Raw genomic sequence first — 18758 nt, forward strand, 5'->3', positions numbered from 1 at the left:
CACAAAAATGATATTTCGGTTTAGGTTTGGATGCCCAGTGAAGTTTGCGAAATTTCCAATGTAGAAATTCACAATGCATGGACAGAAAGGCTAGCAATAAAAGGTTACACAAAAATGAATGACCAGCTTCTAAGTCTCATACTACAGAAGTAGATCGTGAATCAATTCACTGAAAAATAAATTTTGCAATCTACAGCTCCTTGACAAGGTCAGCATGAGTTGTAAAAAATATTTAGCTTTGGATAGGTAGAGCAATTGCAAAAAATATTATTAACAAGGTCAGCATGAGTTGTAACCCAAAATAAAAGAGCCTTTGATCCATTTAAAAGAGAGAGCAATAAACAAATATATGGGTCCAAATTATGAACCTCCACAAAAAGATAAGCTGGAATTTATGTCAATTTAAGTTTGTGTTAGAGAGAGCATTAGTTCAATGGTGCAATAACTAAGCACAAAAATTAAAAAAAGTGGCAACAATCATCATCTTTCAACATGACAAAAACTTAAACCATCACAATTAATCACATATGATTATGTTCAGGTGATGCATATTTTATTAAGCATGGTATGGTGAAACACACAAAGTGAAAATAAAATAGAAAAGTAAAAAAAATACCACGCACACCCAACACACATGCTGAAATAAATATAGAAAAGAAAAGAAAACTCAAACCACACATTTGCGTTTTTATACGTCCCCTCCGGTCTCTAATCCAGGTCATCTTCTAGTGGGTCGTAGTATGGCTCTCCCTGCGGCGCATCTCCTTGCTATTGGTACTTGTGATACCCCTACTCATAGTGCCCCAGCGCTCCACCTTGGTACTAATCTGGAGGCACAATCCCCAGCATGATGAACTGATAGGCGATGGTTATGGTGCTATCCTCAATTCTGTCAGTGGCTTGCCTCATAGTACCTGCATCTTCTAAATTTTTTTGTATATACGTGGCTATGATGTGCGCACTTCTCTGTGACTGTGGCAAGTGGTCGTACTGAGCAGACAATGGAGCATGTGGTGGGGTCCCTGAAAGAGAGGTGGCATATAACCATGGAAAGCATATGGTGCTAGTGGAGGTGGCTACGCCGGCTGCTGAAATTTTGGTTGTACTAGATACGCCGGTTGTTGAAATTGTGATGCATATGGGCCTTGTGTCCATGCCTATGTTGGAGCCTCCAGCCACTATTCTTGCTACCATCCTTCATGGACTCCCTCGTTGCTTGGTGCACTCTGAAACTCCGTCTGCAAGTAGCTTGAGCTAGGTGGTGGCACTGGTATTTCTGGAGGTGCCTGTGATGATGAGCCTTCTTCTATTCTCTATCCTCTGTTGTCTTTCTTTGCGGGAAATAAAATTCCCTCTTCCCACCAGTTAGTCTTGCCCATATGGTAAATCCCTAGTCTTCTGTCAGGCAACTTGAAATTGGTGACTCCAACTGTCAATTATACATTTTTCATTGTCCTAGTGTCAATGCTTCCTCCTTTTATAAACTACTCAGGGACCCTTTCAATATTTGGCTTCAAAAAGGATGCAATCATGGTCAGGTAGCAATCCGACCCAATAGTTCCGGTCCCTGTCGTGACTTTAGCAAGCCATCTGTTTATCATCAACAAGGAGGGGTCAGTTACTTTCTTTCCCACTGCCGCATAATAAAGGTAGTTTTCTTCCAGAATTCCTTTAAATCTTCTTCTTCTATTTCTCCATATATTGGGGCTTTTGGATTGAAACCCAGCAGTGTTGTGATTGCTCCATATGTTCTTCACTTCATCCTTTATTCTAAAGGATAGGCATGTCATTTGTTCATTTATCTCCTCTTTCTATTTCATGACCTTTTTCATGGTCATGAACATCTCCACGGCCATATTTTTGTGTACACTAACGAGGCCATGAAGAGCAAATTGTATCCACCCAATATTTCCCAGGAGCTTGTAAATATCATTAGGAAATTCAATATCCTGAAGAAAGTCATCATCGAAATCATGGTTGACGATGATTCTCCCTTCAATATTCTTTAGCCGCTCTTCCTCTTACTTGCTTTTTATCATGAAGCCGTATTTCAACTTCTTTTCGGTGAAGCCCCCACAAGAGCGAGTTGCTCTCCTTGAAGTTTCCAGTGCGGCTTCGGGAATTCTACGCGGTTCATCGAACCGCATGGAGGAGCTTTGTGTGTCATCCCACCAAACAATGTACGATCACTGCGTGGTGGTGCTGTGTCGACGTCCATGCCTCGCGGTGACTCGAAGACCGAGTCCCGTTGTGAAGCGCTCTATGTAGATGGTGCTTTGGCGAACGAGCGTGTCTTCTTCATCCTTCCAAAAAACCTTCCAATACTCCTCATTTCTGCACACTTCAAGGAAAATACTCCGCTGGGGTTTCTTGTTGACGAAAAAATGCACAAGAGCAAGAACTAGAAAGAGGTGCTTGCTGAAATTTTTGTTTGATGGAATTTTTGTGTATGAGTGGAGTTTTAAAATTTTTAGAGGCTATGCAAAGGTGTTCTTGGTGTGTTGGATGAAAAATATGATGCACAAGGAGGTGAGTGAGTTACCTGGCAAAGGGCACCTCTGGCGGAACCACCTCGGATTAACTTGATCAAGCACGGTTAAGTCCACTGAGTTAACACGGGGTGCGACACTTCTGCTTGAACCGAGCTAACACGGGGTGCCGTCGGATTTCATCCGATTTAACCACTTAACAGGATCGAGTATAGCAAACCCACATGAAGGTGAGCGGTTACAGAGAATACAACAAGTCCACTGAGTTAAGCAAGTCTTACTCAATTAGTTCGGCCATAAAAATTAACATCAGAGTTTTACAAGTTCAAAGAAAACGATAGAGAAAACACTAGCGGAAGACTTCGTCGGGGTCGGATGTCTGGGCGAGGTCAACCAGAACATCACTGAGTCCTCTCCTCACCGTCCGAGGAGGGGTTCCACTCGACCGTCCAGCCTGGCGGGAGCTGGGGCGGCCAAGCGCCAGCAAGGGAGGGGTCGGGAACAGCAACTTCACCTGAAAAACAGGAGCCACAACAAGGCTGAGCTACTAAGCTCAACAAGACTTAACCGACCGGAGTATGGACTACTCCTCCTTATAGACATGCAAGGCTTCTTGGCTGAGGGGTTTGTTTGCCAAAAGCACTAAGTAACCCTAATTTCAAGTTTTAGCTCCGGTTCTAGGTTCATTTACCAGTCTAGGTTGTGCAACCTATTCTAAGCAAACATAGAATCAATCAAGATGTGTAGATATAACAACAACAACATTGCCATCATCAGATTCCTCATTTACTCAGGGTGACATAGCGATCAAGAAATCTCAGACTGTGAGAGGCAGACGAATCGATTCGAGTTCTTTAACCATGCATGGTGAACCTAGCCTCACGACATCCGCGCACCCGGAGGTCGCTTCCTGTGTCGGCCTTCCCCATCAATCCCCTAACCCGTGTCGGGCCCATTTCCTTTGGTGCAAGGTTCCACAAACCCGGCCTCTGCCGTTCTGTGACCACACATTGCCACCACGTGCGACAACCAGCAGGGGAAACTCCGTTCCAAGAACAATGGGGCGACCGCTCACGTCTAGGTTCAATCAGGTACTAGGCTTCCTCATCCCATACTAGGTATGAGGCTAGTACTTTCAAACACTTGATCACGAACACCACCACTGTCGGGCCTTAGCAAGTTTTCATAGACAGACGGGGCGACCATCCGACCACCAAAAAGTTACCAAACCCTGCCCTGTCCATCGTCCTTATAGTTGTAACAGGAGAGTAAATCATGCAACTCCTATAACTCGCGAGTGACAGGAAATCACTCGACTTTTACCGTCTCCTAGTCAGGCAATGCAGCTACTCGGTCCAACAGCTAGTGCTCAGATCACTGGGATAACTAAGTCATGCATCTAGAGTTTCACACAACTCCTAAACGTAAATGCACAAACATGCTATACGGAAGGCATGCGCAAGTTTGGCAAAACACGTAGGATTCTCATGCAACCGGGGCTTGCCTGCAAGCAAGGAGGACGGAAGCTGCTCGACTTCTGGGGCGACTTCGACTTCCGCGGGCAGGAACTCGGCTACAGCTGCTTCTTCTGGCGCCGGGTGCAACTCGTAGAAGCCGTCGGCGAGGTGCAGCTCTACACGAATGCAATGCAAGGGTTAGCTTAGACGGTTATTTCAACAGCAACACTGGTTCGCCTGCGCCCAGAAACTTGCGACAAAGAGTAGGAGGTTGTGGCGGTTTGAGAGAGCTGATGATGATCAACAGGTAAGGGTAGGAAGGGAAACTAGTGGTCTGATCCTTGAACTAGAGGATGTGATAACTGGGATCCTCAGATGCAAGCGCTGAAGGGTTCCCACGTGTTACACATACACCCTCGAGTTGAAGAAAAAGATCACAGCCAAGCCCTCGGGCGAGGCGGACAAGGGTCGACGGAACAGACAGGGTCGGATGAGACGGAACTGGGGTCGGGTGGATAGGAGGGGTCGGGCGAGGCGGACTTAGGGTCGGCAACTCACCTTCTTCCTGAAAGGAAGGCTTGGGGTCGGGAAGAGGCAGACTTGGGCGGAAGGTCTAAAGCTTCGAGCAAGGACTAAGACTGGCGATGCTCCGGCGGCGGCGCTGCTTCTTGCGGATCACAAGAGAGCTCTATGCAGCACAAAGGAGCAAGCTGCTGGTTGACTTGGGGGAACTGAGAAGGAACTGGGAGAAGAACATCTCAAGAACTGGGTGGGTGGCGCTAGGAGCTTGAGCAGGGAGCTAGAGGAGGCTAAAGGCAACAAAGGCGGAGGGAACTCCGGTGACGGGGGCATTCCTTTTATAGCTGCTGGAGCAGAGGAACGGAAATGTCGCGGAGAGAGAGAAGGGGAGCGGCGCGAAGGCCGGGGAGAAGCAATGGAGTGCTCTGCCGTGGCGGTGATTGAGCAAACAGGGCGGTGCTGCAGAACTCCGGGGGTGACGCCAGCGATCATTGCGCTACTCCGTCAGGGCGGTGTAGGCGAGGGTAGACCGGTGGTTGGGATTTGGCGGAGAGCGGGCGTCGTCGTGCGGAAGAGGTGATAGAAGCGACCGGTTAAATGGCGCTAGGATCGAGGGCGCTCAGGTGGGAAGACAAGCGGACACGGCGCGGGGGAGAGCGCGGAACAACAGATTGTCGGGCGGCTTCTGACAGAGCGGGGAAAGGAACTGTCGCAGCCGCGGTCGGGGTTGGCGATGGGGGAATCGTCGTGTAGCGACGACCGGGCGGCGCAACTGTTGCTGAAAGGACGGAAAAGACGGGCGACATCGATCTCCGGGGCCGGGATCTGGTATCGTGATGATGGGCGCGGGAGACGAGGTTCTGCAGAAAGGGGTGCAGAGGGCTTCCGCTGCCATTGGGGAAAAGGGGCGCGGGAACCCACTCTGTTGCTTGCCAGAGACAAAACTGGGCGATGGCGTCGGAGAAGACGAGCCACGCGGCAAGGAAACTCTGGGGGCGGCCATGCAACTCGAGTGCGGCTGACACGGGGGATCTGGAAAAAGATCTCACGGGTCCACCGGTGGATAGATCGGACGGGTGAGGAAGATCAGCAGGATCCGACGGTGAGCCTAACTCGCCGGGGTCGGAAGAGGAACGAAGCGGGAAGGGGTCGGATCTCAGGGGTCGGAACTGGCGGAAGACTGAGCACTTAGATGCGGTCAACAAAACAGCTGACTGAGGTTAAGGGCTCAGATCAAACCTAACTGGGAAAGGTTAGGGGTCGGTCGTTACAGCACCACAGGGGGGGCTTAAAAAGACCCCAAGCCGATCGGCCTGAAGCACACTGACATGTTCTTGCCTCCCCTGGTCTACATCTTTCTTCATATGGCCACTTGATCATCATTGTACTAAAAAATTTAGCGTTCACATGAAGGGCAGCTTCAAATCAATCTCCTCCACTCCTTTGTGTTGGCATTTTGCTGAAAATCATGCACCTATGTGTCATATTCTTGTTGTTTTCTCAATTTCACTCAATTCCTTGTCCTTTGAGTTGCAACAAACAAGTATGGCAGGCTACTATTTGTTTCTTTATGCATGTGTGGTAGGTGAGAGTGCCTTCATGATTGTTCTCATGATCACAAAATCAACTATTAGTGTAAATGAAGCTCATAAACCCTCCAAATCATGTTTAGATGCTTAATCCTCCTCTAATTTTGGAAATTAAAATTAACTCAGAGCTAGCAATGAGTTCAAAAATATTTTAGAGGAGTTTTGAAGCATCAAAAACATTTGTAAGTCAAAAGGATTTCCGACTACATTAATTTTTTATGCACCGGTATCGTTCATTCTCATGAATTGAGATGAAGCAATTTCGATTTCAAACGTGGGGTAAAGGGTTTAGGTTCTACGAAAGTGAGAGGGGAATTTTGAATGAAATAAATAAATATGGCTCACAAAAATTCTAATTCTAAGAAAACCGATGAATTTTTCAAGTTTAAGCAAACCAAAATCTTATGGTCACACGAGTGATAGCATGCATCAAAACTTTACCAAGTAAGAACAATGCGAGCTCTACTTGTGTGTTTATCATGAAAACAAGTCAGGCTAAACATCATGATCAAGATGAAAAGTCAGATAGGATAGGGATATATGGTTATGGTTTTCCAAGAAAAATCAAATAAAAAATTAGAATGGCTCAAGTCATTGGTTTATGAAAAAGGGAGGAATAGAAAATGACTGAGCAAATGAAACTCCAAATATTATTCTAACTAAAGGTTCAACTTATTAAATGTTCATCAGGTATAACATAGCAAAATCTGCGACTCACTTACTTGACTCTTCAAATGAATCCAGGGTTATCCTCCCATTACCTTATTCTTGACTCGATGATCGGGTTGCCTCCCGCAAAGCGCTCCATTTATCGTCTATAGCTAGACTCTTCAATTCTTCAGTTCGGACCAGCGCTCGATGTTGGCATTGCAGTCTTTGACACCCACTTCTTCACGATCTTTGGCTTTGATGCAAGCACATGCTTGGCTATCTTTTTGGTTTTCACAGGCTGGTGTTCTTCCTTCTTCTGGACGATAGCAACTTTTTCTACTAGCTTCTTTTCTTCTACCTTCTTGTTCTCCTCCTCCTGGTTGACACGATGATGTGATGGTATATACTTGCTAGAAATCATGTTACATACCTCAAAGTGTGGACGAAACTTGAACGTGCTCATAGTGCCATTGTTGTCAAACTTGATCTCACCCTTCCCAACATCTATCTTTGCTTTTGCAGTCTTCAGGAACAGCCTTCCCAGGATGAGTAGGGATTTAGCTCCTTCTCCCATCTCAAGTATCACGAAGTCAACAGGGACAAAATGATTCCCGATATTCACAGGTACATCTTTAGCAATGCCTTCATGATAGCGAACGGTGTTGTCCACCAACTCTAGGCACATAGCAGTTGGTTCTGGCTTTGGCAGGCATAGCTTCTCGAACATAGCTTTAGGCATGACGCTCACACTTGTGCCAAGACCACACAATGCTCTTTCAAATATCAGCGCTCCTATTAAACATGGGATGGTTGGACATCTAGTATCTCTTTTCTTGGGAGCTTGATTAGCGATTGCAGCACTGCACTCTTCTGTCATCTTGATGTGATTTGTAGTGAATTGCGGAATCTCTCACTTGTTTGTCAGGATATCCTTGATGTAGTGAGCGTAGGTTGGAACTTGTAGAGCATCCAGCAGTGGTATATTGATGTTCAACCTGCACACAACTTCAACAAACTTCTCCAACTGTTCGTCAGTTTTACCTAGACGATGGCATGGTTTTTTTGGCAAAATCTTTGTGTCATTTTGATCGACCATCTCAAACTCTGGCTCTTCTATTTCAATCTTCGGAGCTAGAGTAGGTGTCTTCTCATTTGACATCATCTCTACTTCTACAGCTGGTTTAGGCTTCCTAGCTCCTGCCGGACGTTCTGGATTTTCTATTTTCTTGCCTGAGCGAGTTTGAATAGCTTTAGCTGACTTTGGATTCATCGATTGTCCTGGCAACTTTCCTTGATTGCTTGGAAAATTCGCAGCTAACTGTGTATTTTGAGTCTCCAGCATCTTCATCATGTTCATCACTAGGTGGTTCGAACTTCCGACCTCTGTCACCTTACTGTCAATATTTTCTAGAATTTTGTCCATAGTCTTGAACATAGTGACAATGTCTTTGTTGATCTTGCCTTGCTCCTACATGAACTCCTTCAGCTGAATGCGTAGAGGCACTGTGTTCTGGATGGATAAGCTTGCATTGAATTGAGGTCTATTCTGTCTATACCGATAGTTGGTTGGTGGAAACCACTCTCCCTTCTTCATGTAGTCTAACAAACTTTGCTTCTCTGGACAGTTCTTCCCGACATGGTCATAGTCGCCACACTCTTCACATGTTGATCTTGCTTCTCATGCCTTTAGGTTTATAGCTTGAGCTTTCTTTATCTCCATCTTCTCCAGTCTCCTCATCAGCGAGTCAATCATTCCTTCAAGTAATTGATCACGCTCCGCCTGCAACACTCCTTGTGTATTTCCAGTAGGTTGAGCTGGGAATAGGCGCCCAGATGATGCCCATGCATCGTTATCTGCAACCTTCTTGAATAACTTGAAAGCTTGAGTTGATGTGAGGTCTATAATTGATCCTCTAGCCGATATATTGATGATTGCCCTTGGTGCTGGTGTTAGCCCTTGATAGAACTTCTGGACTAGATCCTCCTTCGGGTATTTATGGTGTGGAACTGCACGGACATAGTCATTGAAGCACTCATGGGCTTCAGCAATCATCTTGGAAGCATATTGAGCAAAGGTAGCTATCCTGCTTCTGAGATTCTGAGTCTTGGCTAGCGAATAATGTTCAGTTAAGAAAGCCTTAGTCAACTCATCCCAATTCTGAATTGATACCACATGTAGAGAGTAAAACCATAGAAGCGCTCTTTCAAGTAGGGAGTAAGGGAATAACCTTGCCCTTAGTTGATTCTAAGTAACTCCATCCATATCGAAGGTGTTGCATAGCTACGTAAAAGCTTGTAGATGAAGATTAGCATCTTCCTTGCTAGTAAAAGGTGAACTCTGCAAGATCCTTAATCTTGAAGTATTGATCCCAAACGGTCAGCCAACGCCGCTCAATTTATGAATAGGTAAGTCATTGATATTCAAAGTGCAAAGTTCCTTGATTGCAGGCTCTTGCTCTGGTTGTTGATCTCCCATTGCAGATGTTTGCAGTACTTCTGGAGCAAGTGCTGCTCCTCCTAGACTTGTTGGTGGTGTCGTCTTTGGAGTAGATGATGATGATAATGATGATGTTTCTAACACTTTCAGTTCTTCGTTAATAGCTGAATTTTTGATCTTCAGCTTTCTAACTTGTGCTAAACGTCTTCCTTGCCTGTAAAGTTTTTGTGGATTATCCACAAAAATTTTCGGTTTGTTGGAGAGGTAATTGTCCATCTCCTATTAGCGTTACTGAAAGCAAACACATATATATACAAGAATTAGATCTGAAATTTTGATTGGGATTGCACAAAAATAAAAAATTTAAAAGAAAATATTGAAAAATCATGAACAAAAAGTTATATCTACAGATGCATAGTTAAACTAGAACTTGACTATTAGTTACAACGGCGCCAGAATAGTTTGTTGATAGCTGTTAGCACGCCAAGTTGTGAACCGCAAGCGTACAGATCAGTTATAGCTCTTCCCTTAGAGTATTCCCTCAAGATTTATCAATCTGTGGAACTTATAGCACAAGATCTATTTTAACTAGCATTATTATTATTAACTTGGTGTTTATGAGGGATTCAGATCCAATCTACTAAGCATGTATAGACAGATAACAAATAGAGCAAAATTAACTAATCTACTGTGATAACAATGGGGCAATTGTGTCCAACCCAATGAATCTCTACTGTGATAACAATGGGGCAATTGCGCAAGCAAAGGAGCCAAGGAACCACCAAAAGAACAAACACATAATGCGGCGATTTCATCTCATTCGAGACTTCGTTAATCGGGGTGAGATCAAGATATGCAAAATACACACGGATCTAAATATTTCTGATCTGTTGACAAAACCTCTACCGCAATCCAAGCATGATACGCACATAAGAGCTATGGGTATTAGATATCTTCTAGATTGACTCTAGTGCAAGTGGGAGACTGTTGGAGATATGCCCTAGTGGCAATCATAGAGATGATGATATCTCATTGTATTCATGATTTGTATATTGTTTTCATTGAATATCCATTAAAGGCTACTTGAATTGATTTGCAATTATGGGAATTGTATATGAAACTCTTTACTTGTATGGTTATTCTAAAGTTGTCCCTAGTCGGAGTTCATGTGAGGACACACATGAATATTAGACTAGCACATGTATTAGTTGATGACTATGTTTCACAAGTCATGGACATGGAGATGTCAAACTAATAATGTGGGCACATGTAGAGATATGTGCTAGCACTGACCCAACACGAGAAGTAGTTCTCTCTTTACACAACATGTACGCTTTATCCTTAGACCTGAGATTGTCGCATGTACTCAAGATGTGGATCGACTTACTTAGGGGCTATCAAACGCTACACTGTAACATGGTAGTTAAAAAGGTAGCATTCGGGTTTGTCAAGAAGCATGCTGTGAGGCATGGTCAATCAAGATGGGATTTGCCCCTCTCTGATTGAGAGAGATATCTCTGGGCCCCTCGAGTGATCGGATCCGGAAATGCATCGCCATGCTACGTAAGGTTAAGAGTCAACCTATAAAGGGATTCCGAATCACAAGATCGAGAAAGAGCGGTTGGCTTGGAGCTAGACCAAATATCGTGAGGCAAAGGGAATAGCATGTACGTGATGTTGTGACGGTTCGTCTAATATGATCTTCGTGTGCATATAGGAGTTGGCACGTCTTACTAGAGGCCGCTACCGACTATTGGGCTGAGTAGAAGTACTCGGGCCATGTCTATATGTATCTGAACCTATAGGGTCACACACTTAAGGGGCTGGAAGCCCAATTCGGATGTGATCCGAATTGGATCAGGTTTAGGAGTACTAATAGGCCTCGGACCTAGAGGTCCGTCAGGAACCTCTAAAAATAGAGGGGTGGGGGTGCCCTATGGTTTACACCTTTTGACCGAAGCATAGCCGCCGCGCCTCCCACACCCTCACCCTGTTGCAACTCACAGACCTAGCAGTCCGGCTTGCGATGCTTCCTCCCTGCATGTGTGGATACCTTGGAGGTGTTGCACGTGCAGCACTTGGACGAGCCGCCGACGAGCCACGACGAGCCGACGACGAGCCGTGGCACGAGGAGGACCTCATTGTATGTGGACGAGCTGCTCGATGTCGACGTGTTCGACTACGCTGATCGACTTCACTGCCCTGACGCGATTCTACAACTTCCGCACCTGTGCATCGAGTGGTAATCCCGTGATCCATAGACGGCAGTTTTCCTTGTTTACGCGGTAGAAATTTTTTTGTTTTGCGCTAGCGTAGCCTACCTCGTATCCCTTCACAGAGAGCGTGTGCCAAAAAGTGGAAGGCGAGAGGACGAAGGAAACCCCCAGGCCAATCCAGGCCGATCGGCCTGGGCCTTCCTTTTGCCCTTTCGTGTGCTGCTTCGTCCCCAAGTCTCCACTGGTGATTTGAAGTCTTATTTTCACTTGCACGTGGGCCTGGCACGTCGGTTGCTTCGGGATGAGATTAATCTTCTATGACTTTCCAAATTTCCACTTGATCTTCTTTGATTTCTCTTTGATCTCGAAGTGATCCTTGCAATATCTTCACAAACTTAACCCTTAAGTCATCTCGGAGGATTGCTTGCCAAAGATGGGCATCGGAAGGCTCCAGAAGACCCTAGGCTGATCGGCCTGGGCTTCTCTGGGGCCAATCGGCCTAGCCCCTTCCTAGGCCCGTTGGCCTCCGTCTTCGTCCGGTTCGATGCTCGTTCAATGCTTTATCCAAAAATATATACTTTTAGGTCAAATTCCTTGCAAAAATAGAACATCCTCCAAAATATGTTGCACATGTGAAAATAACCGGTTTATTAGGTGTAATCAATAGTTTATGTATTAAATTTATGTCATTATTGAAGATAAACAGGGGGTAAAAGTGTGTCAATAGCCAGCGTCAACAGCCATAGGCTAAGGATTTTAAATTTGCATAATAATTCACCCCTCTCCCTTTTAGGCTACGAGTACCGATTTCTTTCCAAATAGACTTTTACAGGTATTTAACGACCCAAAAGTCTTAGGATGACATTTCTAAAAAAGATAAGATCTTTTAGTGCTATGGACCAATTTTTTCTAAGATAAAGCAAGGATAAAGGTAAGTTGATTTTGTCAATTGGATACCCTTCAGCCATGGCTCTTAATGTTTATAGGGTGGAGAGGTATTACAAACGTTGGGAGAAGAGATAATCTTACAAATATGCATGCAAAAATAAAACACGTTTATAACTCCTAATTCGTACACAAAACATGCCGCAGGAAAAAAAAATAGATGCTCCAGTTTTTGAGACTGGATACTCCGATTTTCCGGATGTTCCCGCATTAATTCTCGATATTTCCGTTTTGCAAGTTTTGGCGGTCAACGCCACGGTCCAACACAGCAGTGTACCTTAGCATAGAAATACGTTGTAACTCAATTGACGGCTCATATTTCTGCGCTTCTGATGGCCTAGAACAAATAAATTATTGTTTACACACCTTACGCTAGTCATAGTCAGATATCCAAATAATTGTAACGTATATATAGAACAAGGAAATGGCGCGAGTTTAGGCGTTCCAGAAGGATGGCATTCTGAATCAAGGACTCATATATTCAAACACTAAAAGTCATAGAGCGGAAGAGAAATTAAATGGCGAGCTCTGAAGCGTTCCTGGGTGATGTTGAATCAGAGCTCGACTTCTGTTGCCAGGTTTTCCTGTTGTTCACATTGTGTCTGTCGTTCTCAATCTCGCAAGTGCTGATAATCTGATTCGTGATGTTGGTGCGGTGACTTCGTTGGAACCATGCACAGCCAAGACTCTTGGATCGCCACATTAGCATTTTCTAGTCCTTGACAGCTGCCAGAATCCCAGAACAGTTTGCAGACGACATCATTGCGTCCCACCCCTTCCATGTCCAAGTGCCAAATTGAAGCAATCACATTATATGGTCCTTTTTCATGTTGCCTCTAAGGAGCCTTCGATATTGCGCCATTTTCGTGCTATTAGAGTAAATTTACTTGTATAGAGTATATTTCACAAATCTACTAATATTTTAAGCTATTAGTCACAAACCTATAACATTTTAGTTTATGTCCATTTCACAAATTCACATGATCAGATTAGAGCCCACATGTAAAATTTGAAGAACTATGGGCAGACATATGGGTCCATCTCTAATAACCCATTTCTACAACTATTAACATATGAAAAAATTAACTCACCATGCAAACCGCTTGTACATTCATACAAGGAGGAAGTGATGAACATACCATTATTCATAGTTTAGCAATCATAAAAGATATTTACTGTAAGATTTTATATTTATAGTTTAATTGTAAGCACCCTAACTTTTTTAGGAAAAAATACGGAACTACACTCGTAGCTCGGTGATAGTGGAAATTTGCCATCTTAAGTTGAATCACCTAGGTAATTGTAATACTAACAGAGTACAGTTTAGGATCTATAATCTAGATTTTTAATAGAAACCAGAAAGAGCGTACAAGAATAAGAGGTACAGCAATTGCTAAGGTTTTAGCTGAACATGCAGAAGGTAAACTTTTCTTACAAATTAAGAAGGCGAAATCGAAAATGACTGGCCTAAATCTGAATTTTTTTTTGGGGGGGCGAAAGTAAATCTGAATTCATTAAGTCGGCTTCAACAAGAACTGACATACTCATGCTATGGTCTCAAGTAAAGATATTTTGAACAAAATGTAGCTGCAATGTAGAAAATAAAAACTATGAATTGTGATGAAAAAATATACGAAGTAATTAGTAATGGAAGTTAAAAAAACTCGATCGGTGGGGAAATAGGTCCCCGCTGACTTTGCCTTAAGAAGGGGCCCACCGTAGGGATGGCAGCGGATCGGGTTCAGGGCGGATATCCGTGGGTTTCGGGTCCGTGGGTTTCGGTTTTGGCTCCTAGTTTTCACCAACAGTTTTTCAGGTTCGGATACCCGAAATATTGCAGGTTTGGGGCAGATTCTTAAATTTAACCGTGGAGCTCCATCAGGGCTCGAAACATTCAACCCACTAAAAGCCCACCTAACAACCCTAGGTGTATAAGCCGCGCCATCCCGCACGACTACACCTGGGCACCCCGTCCCCACACCCCGCCGTCCCGGCGTCCCGCGAGGCCGTGACTCCCGCACGCCGCACCCAGCCGCGCTCGCCTCCTGCTCCTCCGCCCCGCCGCCCACTCCTTCGCTGCCTCGCCTGCTCCACCCCGCCCGCTCTGCCCCGCCGCCCACCGAGCCCTCCACCCCACCTGCTCCTACGCCACTCTGCCGGGCGTCGTGATTTCAGCAGGTCAGGAGGTACGGCGGCACATCCCTTCCCTAGATCTTGAATTTCATGCATCATCTAAGTGTCAAACTAGTACAGAGACTAATCCTATGTGTGTTTGCCTTTTTGCATTTGTAAGGAAGTGAGCAATGTTAGCTCTTGGTGCTTCGAGTGGATCTCAAGCTGCTGCTGCATCTCAGTCTGTGGGTTCTCATCCTCAAACACATTGATGTCTTGAAGCCAATTCAGTAACACCGCCATCCAATTCAGTAGCACTGACAACCGCAACTATAGGTAATACTAATGTGGTAGAGGTATACTAATGTGGTAGAGGTAGAAGATGATGTTCCTGTTGGTAGTAAGAGGAAGCTAAGATCTGAAGTATGGAAAGACTTTGATTTAATTAATGTAAGTGGGGTTTGGAAAGCAAAATGTAAATGGTGTAAAAAACATTTTCTTCCCCAAAATATGCAACAACTTTTTTTTGGAATTAGGTAGTGGCAAAGCAGTGATATTCCTAATGTAGAAGAAATGTTTATTAAAATGAAAGAAAAATTCAACAAGTATTGGTCAGATGTGCATGGTTTGATGCTGTTGTCCTAGATCCTAGGTATAAATTGCAACTGTTGAATGCTCTTTTTTTCAAAATTCATGGGTTAGAAACTGTAGCTATGGAAGCTGTCAACAAAGTGAAAGACTTGTTGTACAATCTAGTTTTGGATTACCAAGGTACTATGGAGGATGTTGCTACAACAGATGGTGCTCAAACTAGACCTAGTGCTCCTACTCAGATGGACGATGAGGATTGGATTGACACTTTTGATGTCCAAGCAGCCAGCTGTGACCTCCACTTATGTGCATACAGAGTTAGATTTATACTTGGAAGAGCCACTGCTGCCTAGGATACAAGAGTTGGATATCATTTAGTGGTGGCAACATGCAGGGCTGAAATACCCAACGTTACGAAAAATTGCACGTGATGTCCTTGCTATTCGTGTGACAACGGTGGCATCCGAGTTAGTCTTTAGTACAGTACAGGTGGAAGAATAATTAGTCCACATCATAGTAGGCTTGCACCATAAATGGTAGAAGCACTTATGTGCATGCAAGTATGGTCTCATGCCGACATGTTGGGTAACTACAATTTCAAGTACGTGGTCTTCATTCTGGATAAGCTATAAAACTAATTTGTGAATACTATATCAATGCAGGTTCTCAGTCCACTTTTGTTTTTTCTTTGATGACTTGTCTTGACGAAAAAGATAAAGAAATTGTATTGTTGTTCGCTTCTGTTTTCAACTTGTGAATTTATACTGCGTTCAACATTTTAGTAATGAGCTATACTCTCTATTTGTATTTCACAGGATGAAGATGACTCCACAATAATTGATGAATGATGAACTCATCAAGCTTCCCCAAGTTGCCTACCTATTTGATCAAAAAAAAAACTCTTATTCATAGTAATGTTCATGTTCTATTATTTGTTCGCAATTTGGACTGGATTATGTGAGCTGTACTGAACTTGGGTTGCTTCTACCTTTGTACTGAACTTGTGAACTGTTCTATTATTCTCCGGTTCTACCTTTGTGGCGTTGCTTTTTTTTTAATAATCTCCAAACTTGTGAACTGTTCTATTATTCTCCAGTTCTATTATTTGCTTGTTATTCACTGGTTCTTGTTAATTTATTGCAATATTCTCGTGTTTCGGGTATCCGTGGGTTTCGGTTTTCGGGATGGATTTTCACTCGAATCGGTGTTCGGGGCGGATTCAGATTTTAGGTTCGAGTTTCGCTTTTGGGTGCTAGACACTTCACCCGATCCAAACCCACCCCGTTGCCATCCCTAATCCACCGAAACCTGACCGGGGAAGGAACCTCACCAACGTATACTTCTTTGGCAGACTGAGCTTTCGGTTGGTGTCACCTCTACTGGATGCTCTACCACTGAGGTACATGTTCATCTGCACAGCTAGAAAGAAAAATATAAAAGATGAACGATAAGCAATAATTTTAATTAGCTGTGGGCCTCAAATTATTGATGAACTTATGTTACATTTCTTTGCTAGCCAGGCACACTAGTACGTACATGGTTAAAGGCTAGTACATGCAAATACGGAACATAGTATAGCTACACACACACTATATGCTAAAGAAAATAATGATCAGCTAACTAGATTTATTCTAACATGTGTTTGACTGCAGGCGCGCTCCATTTTACTAGTCCCTTCCTCACTTGCCCGGCCCGAGCGGCGGGATGCTCTGCTCGTTCCTGAAGTAGTCATCAGGATCAATCTGAGCCTTGGCCATAGCAAGCCTCCGGTAGTTGTCCCTGAAGTACTTCTCGCCCCAGACCTTGCCAGCCTCGTAGCTGCTGACGTTACCAACAACAGCGTTCTCGCCGAGGTCCAGGTCCCTGTAGTTGAAATACGCCTCCCTCGGGCTGGAGGCCACGTATGGCTCCATGAACGCGTAGAAGTCCCTGACCCACTTCATCTGCGCTGCGCCACCGCCGTCTCCACCGGCGAACCACAGGTTCACGTACTGGATGTTGTACAGCACGCCGGCGCGGTGCGGGAACGGCGTCGCCGGCTCCGGGACGCCGCTGATCGCCGCGCCGTAGGGGTCCAGGATCATGATCCCCGCGTCGGGCCTCGCGAGCCAGGTGGCGAAGATGTTCTCCCACGCGTCCCGGCGGATGGCCTGGCGGACGTAGTCGGAGGTCATCTTGGTGTAGGCGCTCGTGGCGGCGGTCCGGTTCAGGACGTCCTCCACAGTGGCGCCGGCGCCCATGCCAAAGTACGGCACAGACTGGATCCAGGTCATCTCCTGGCAGTGCGTGCGGTTCATCCTCATCCCGAGCTCCCGGAAGCGGCACCGCATCACCGGCAGGAGCGGGTCGCACGTGCCGAGGTACAGGGCCTCGAAGGTCGCGGTCTGGTTCTGGAGGAGCACCCTGATGAAGAGGTCGTCGGGGAGCACCGGTGCGACCTCCTGCCACCTGGTCAGGACGTCCACGGCGCCCTCGTCGACGGACACCGGGATCCTGAACGCCGTGACCGTCGGCGGGATGGGCACGAGCCTCACCTGCCATGACAGCACGATGCCGAAGCTCTCGCCGCCGCCGCCTCGGATGGCCCAGAACACGTCGTCTCCCATGGCGTTCTTGTCCAGGAGCCTCCCCTGGGCATCCACAAGCACGGCGTCCAGGACGTTGTCAGCGGCGAGGCCGTACTTGCGGAGCAGCGTGCCGAAGCCGCCGCCGCTGAAGTGTCCCCCGACGCCGATGGTCGGGCACAGGCCGGCCGGGAAAGCCAGCTGGTTGCTCGCCTGTGCGATGGCGTAGTAGAGCTCGCCGAGCGTCGCGCCGGAGTCCACCCACGCGGTGGAGTTTTGCTTGTCGATACGGACGCCGCGGAGGTTGGACAGGTCGACCACGGCGAACGCCTCCGGGCGCAGGGACCTGTAGGACAGGCCCTCGTAGTCGTGCCCGCCGCTGCGCACGCGGAGGCGGACGCCGTGCCGGCGGCCGCAGACCACGGCGGCCTGCACGTGGGAGGCGTTCGTGGGCGCGATGATCCCGAGCGGCCTCACCGTTGCAGGTGCGGTGAACCTTTGGTTCCTGATGGAGGACACCAGCACCGAGGTGAACGACGGCGAGCTCTGCGCGTGCACGAGCTGGCAGGGGATGCTCGCCGAGAGGCATTGGAAGAAGTCGTCAGGGGAAGCGTGGGAAGGGATGAAGGCGTAGCAACAGAAAACGGTGAAGATGAGCACCGGCGCTAAGCATTTTGCCATGGCCATCTTTGCTTCTTGCAGATGGTGAAGAATAGCATGCTCTGATCGAACTCGACCGGTCAACATATACAACCCAACGAGCTGCGATATGGAAACACGTGCAGGCTTGTTCTGTTCTCCATTCCTGGAAACGTCCGTGCCGGTGCCTGGAGGAAACGTATAGAAAAGTAATGGTCAAGCTGTTGGAAACGTAGCACATTACCTGCGTGGCGAGGTGGCGATGGTTAATCTGTGCTGGTTGAAATCAAGGTGTACCACTCTCAAGTTGGATCGGTCTAAAGACAGGACTAGCCCTATCTTCTTTCTACCTAAAAACCCAGTACTACCTCCATATCAAAATATTTGATTTGATTTTGGTTAGTTCAAAAAACCATTTTAACATGGAGGTAGTAGAATGTGAGCTTGAGACCAGTATTATTATTATTGTATTCTTTTTTAATAACCCCACGCAATTATTTTAAACAAGTCCAAGCTAAAATTCTCAAAACTAAAAAAGCAAATGAGAAG

General features: G+C 45.9%; 1 protein-coding gene across 1 annotated transcript; it reads right to left on the minus strand.

Annotated features, from left to right (window-relative positions):
- Nucleotides 1-16482: 16482 nt before the first annotated feature.
- Nucleotides 16483-18457, minus strand: LOC101760413 (berberine bridge enzyme-like 18). Its single transcript, XM_004967033.3, has one exon. It carries the CDS (start codon nt 18315-18317, stop codon nt 16686-16688), a length of 1632 nt encoding a protein of 543 aa, XP_004967090.2. The 5' UTR covers nt 18318-18457; the 3' UTR covers nt 16483-16685.
- Between the last annotated feature and the right edge of the window lie 301 nt (nt 18458-18758).

This window comes from Setaria italica, chromosome IV, assembly GCF_000263155.2.
Source record: "Setaria italica strain Yugu1 chromosome IV, Setaria_italica_v2.0, whole genome shotgun sequence".
Lineage (NCBI taxonomy): Eukaryota > Viridiplantae > Streptophyta > Magnoliopsida > Poales > Poaceae > Setaria > Setaria italica.

Excerpts from the sequence above, each read along its gene's own strand:
- LOC101760413 (XM_004967033.3), bottom strand. The coding sequence starts at position 18,317 with ATGTTGACCGGTCGAGTTCGATCAGAGCATGCTATTCTTCACCATCTG.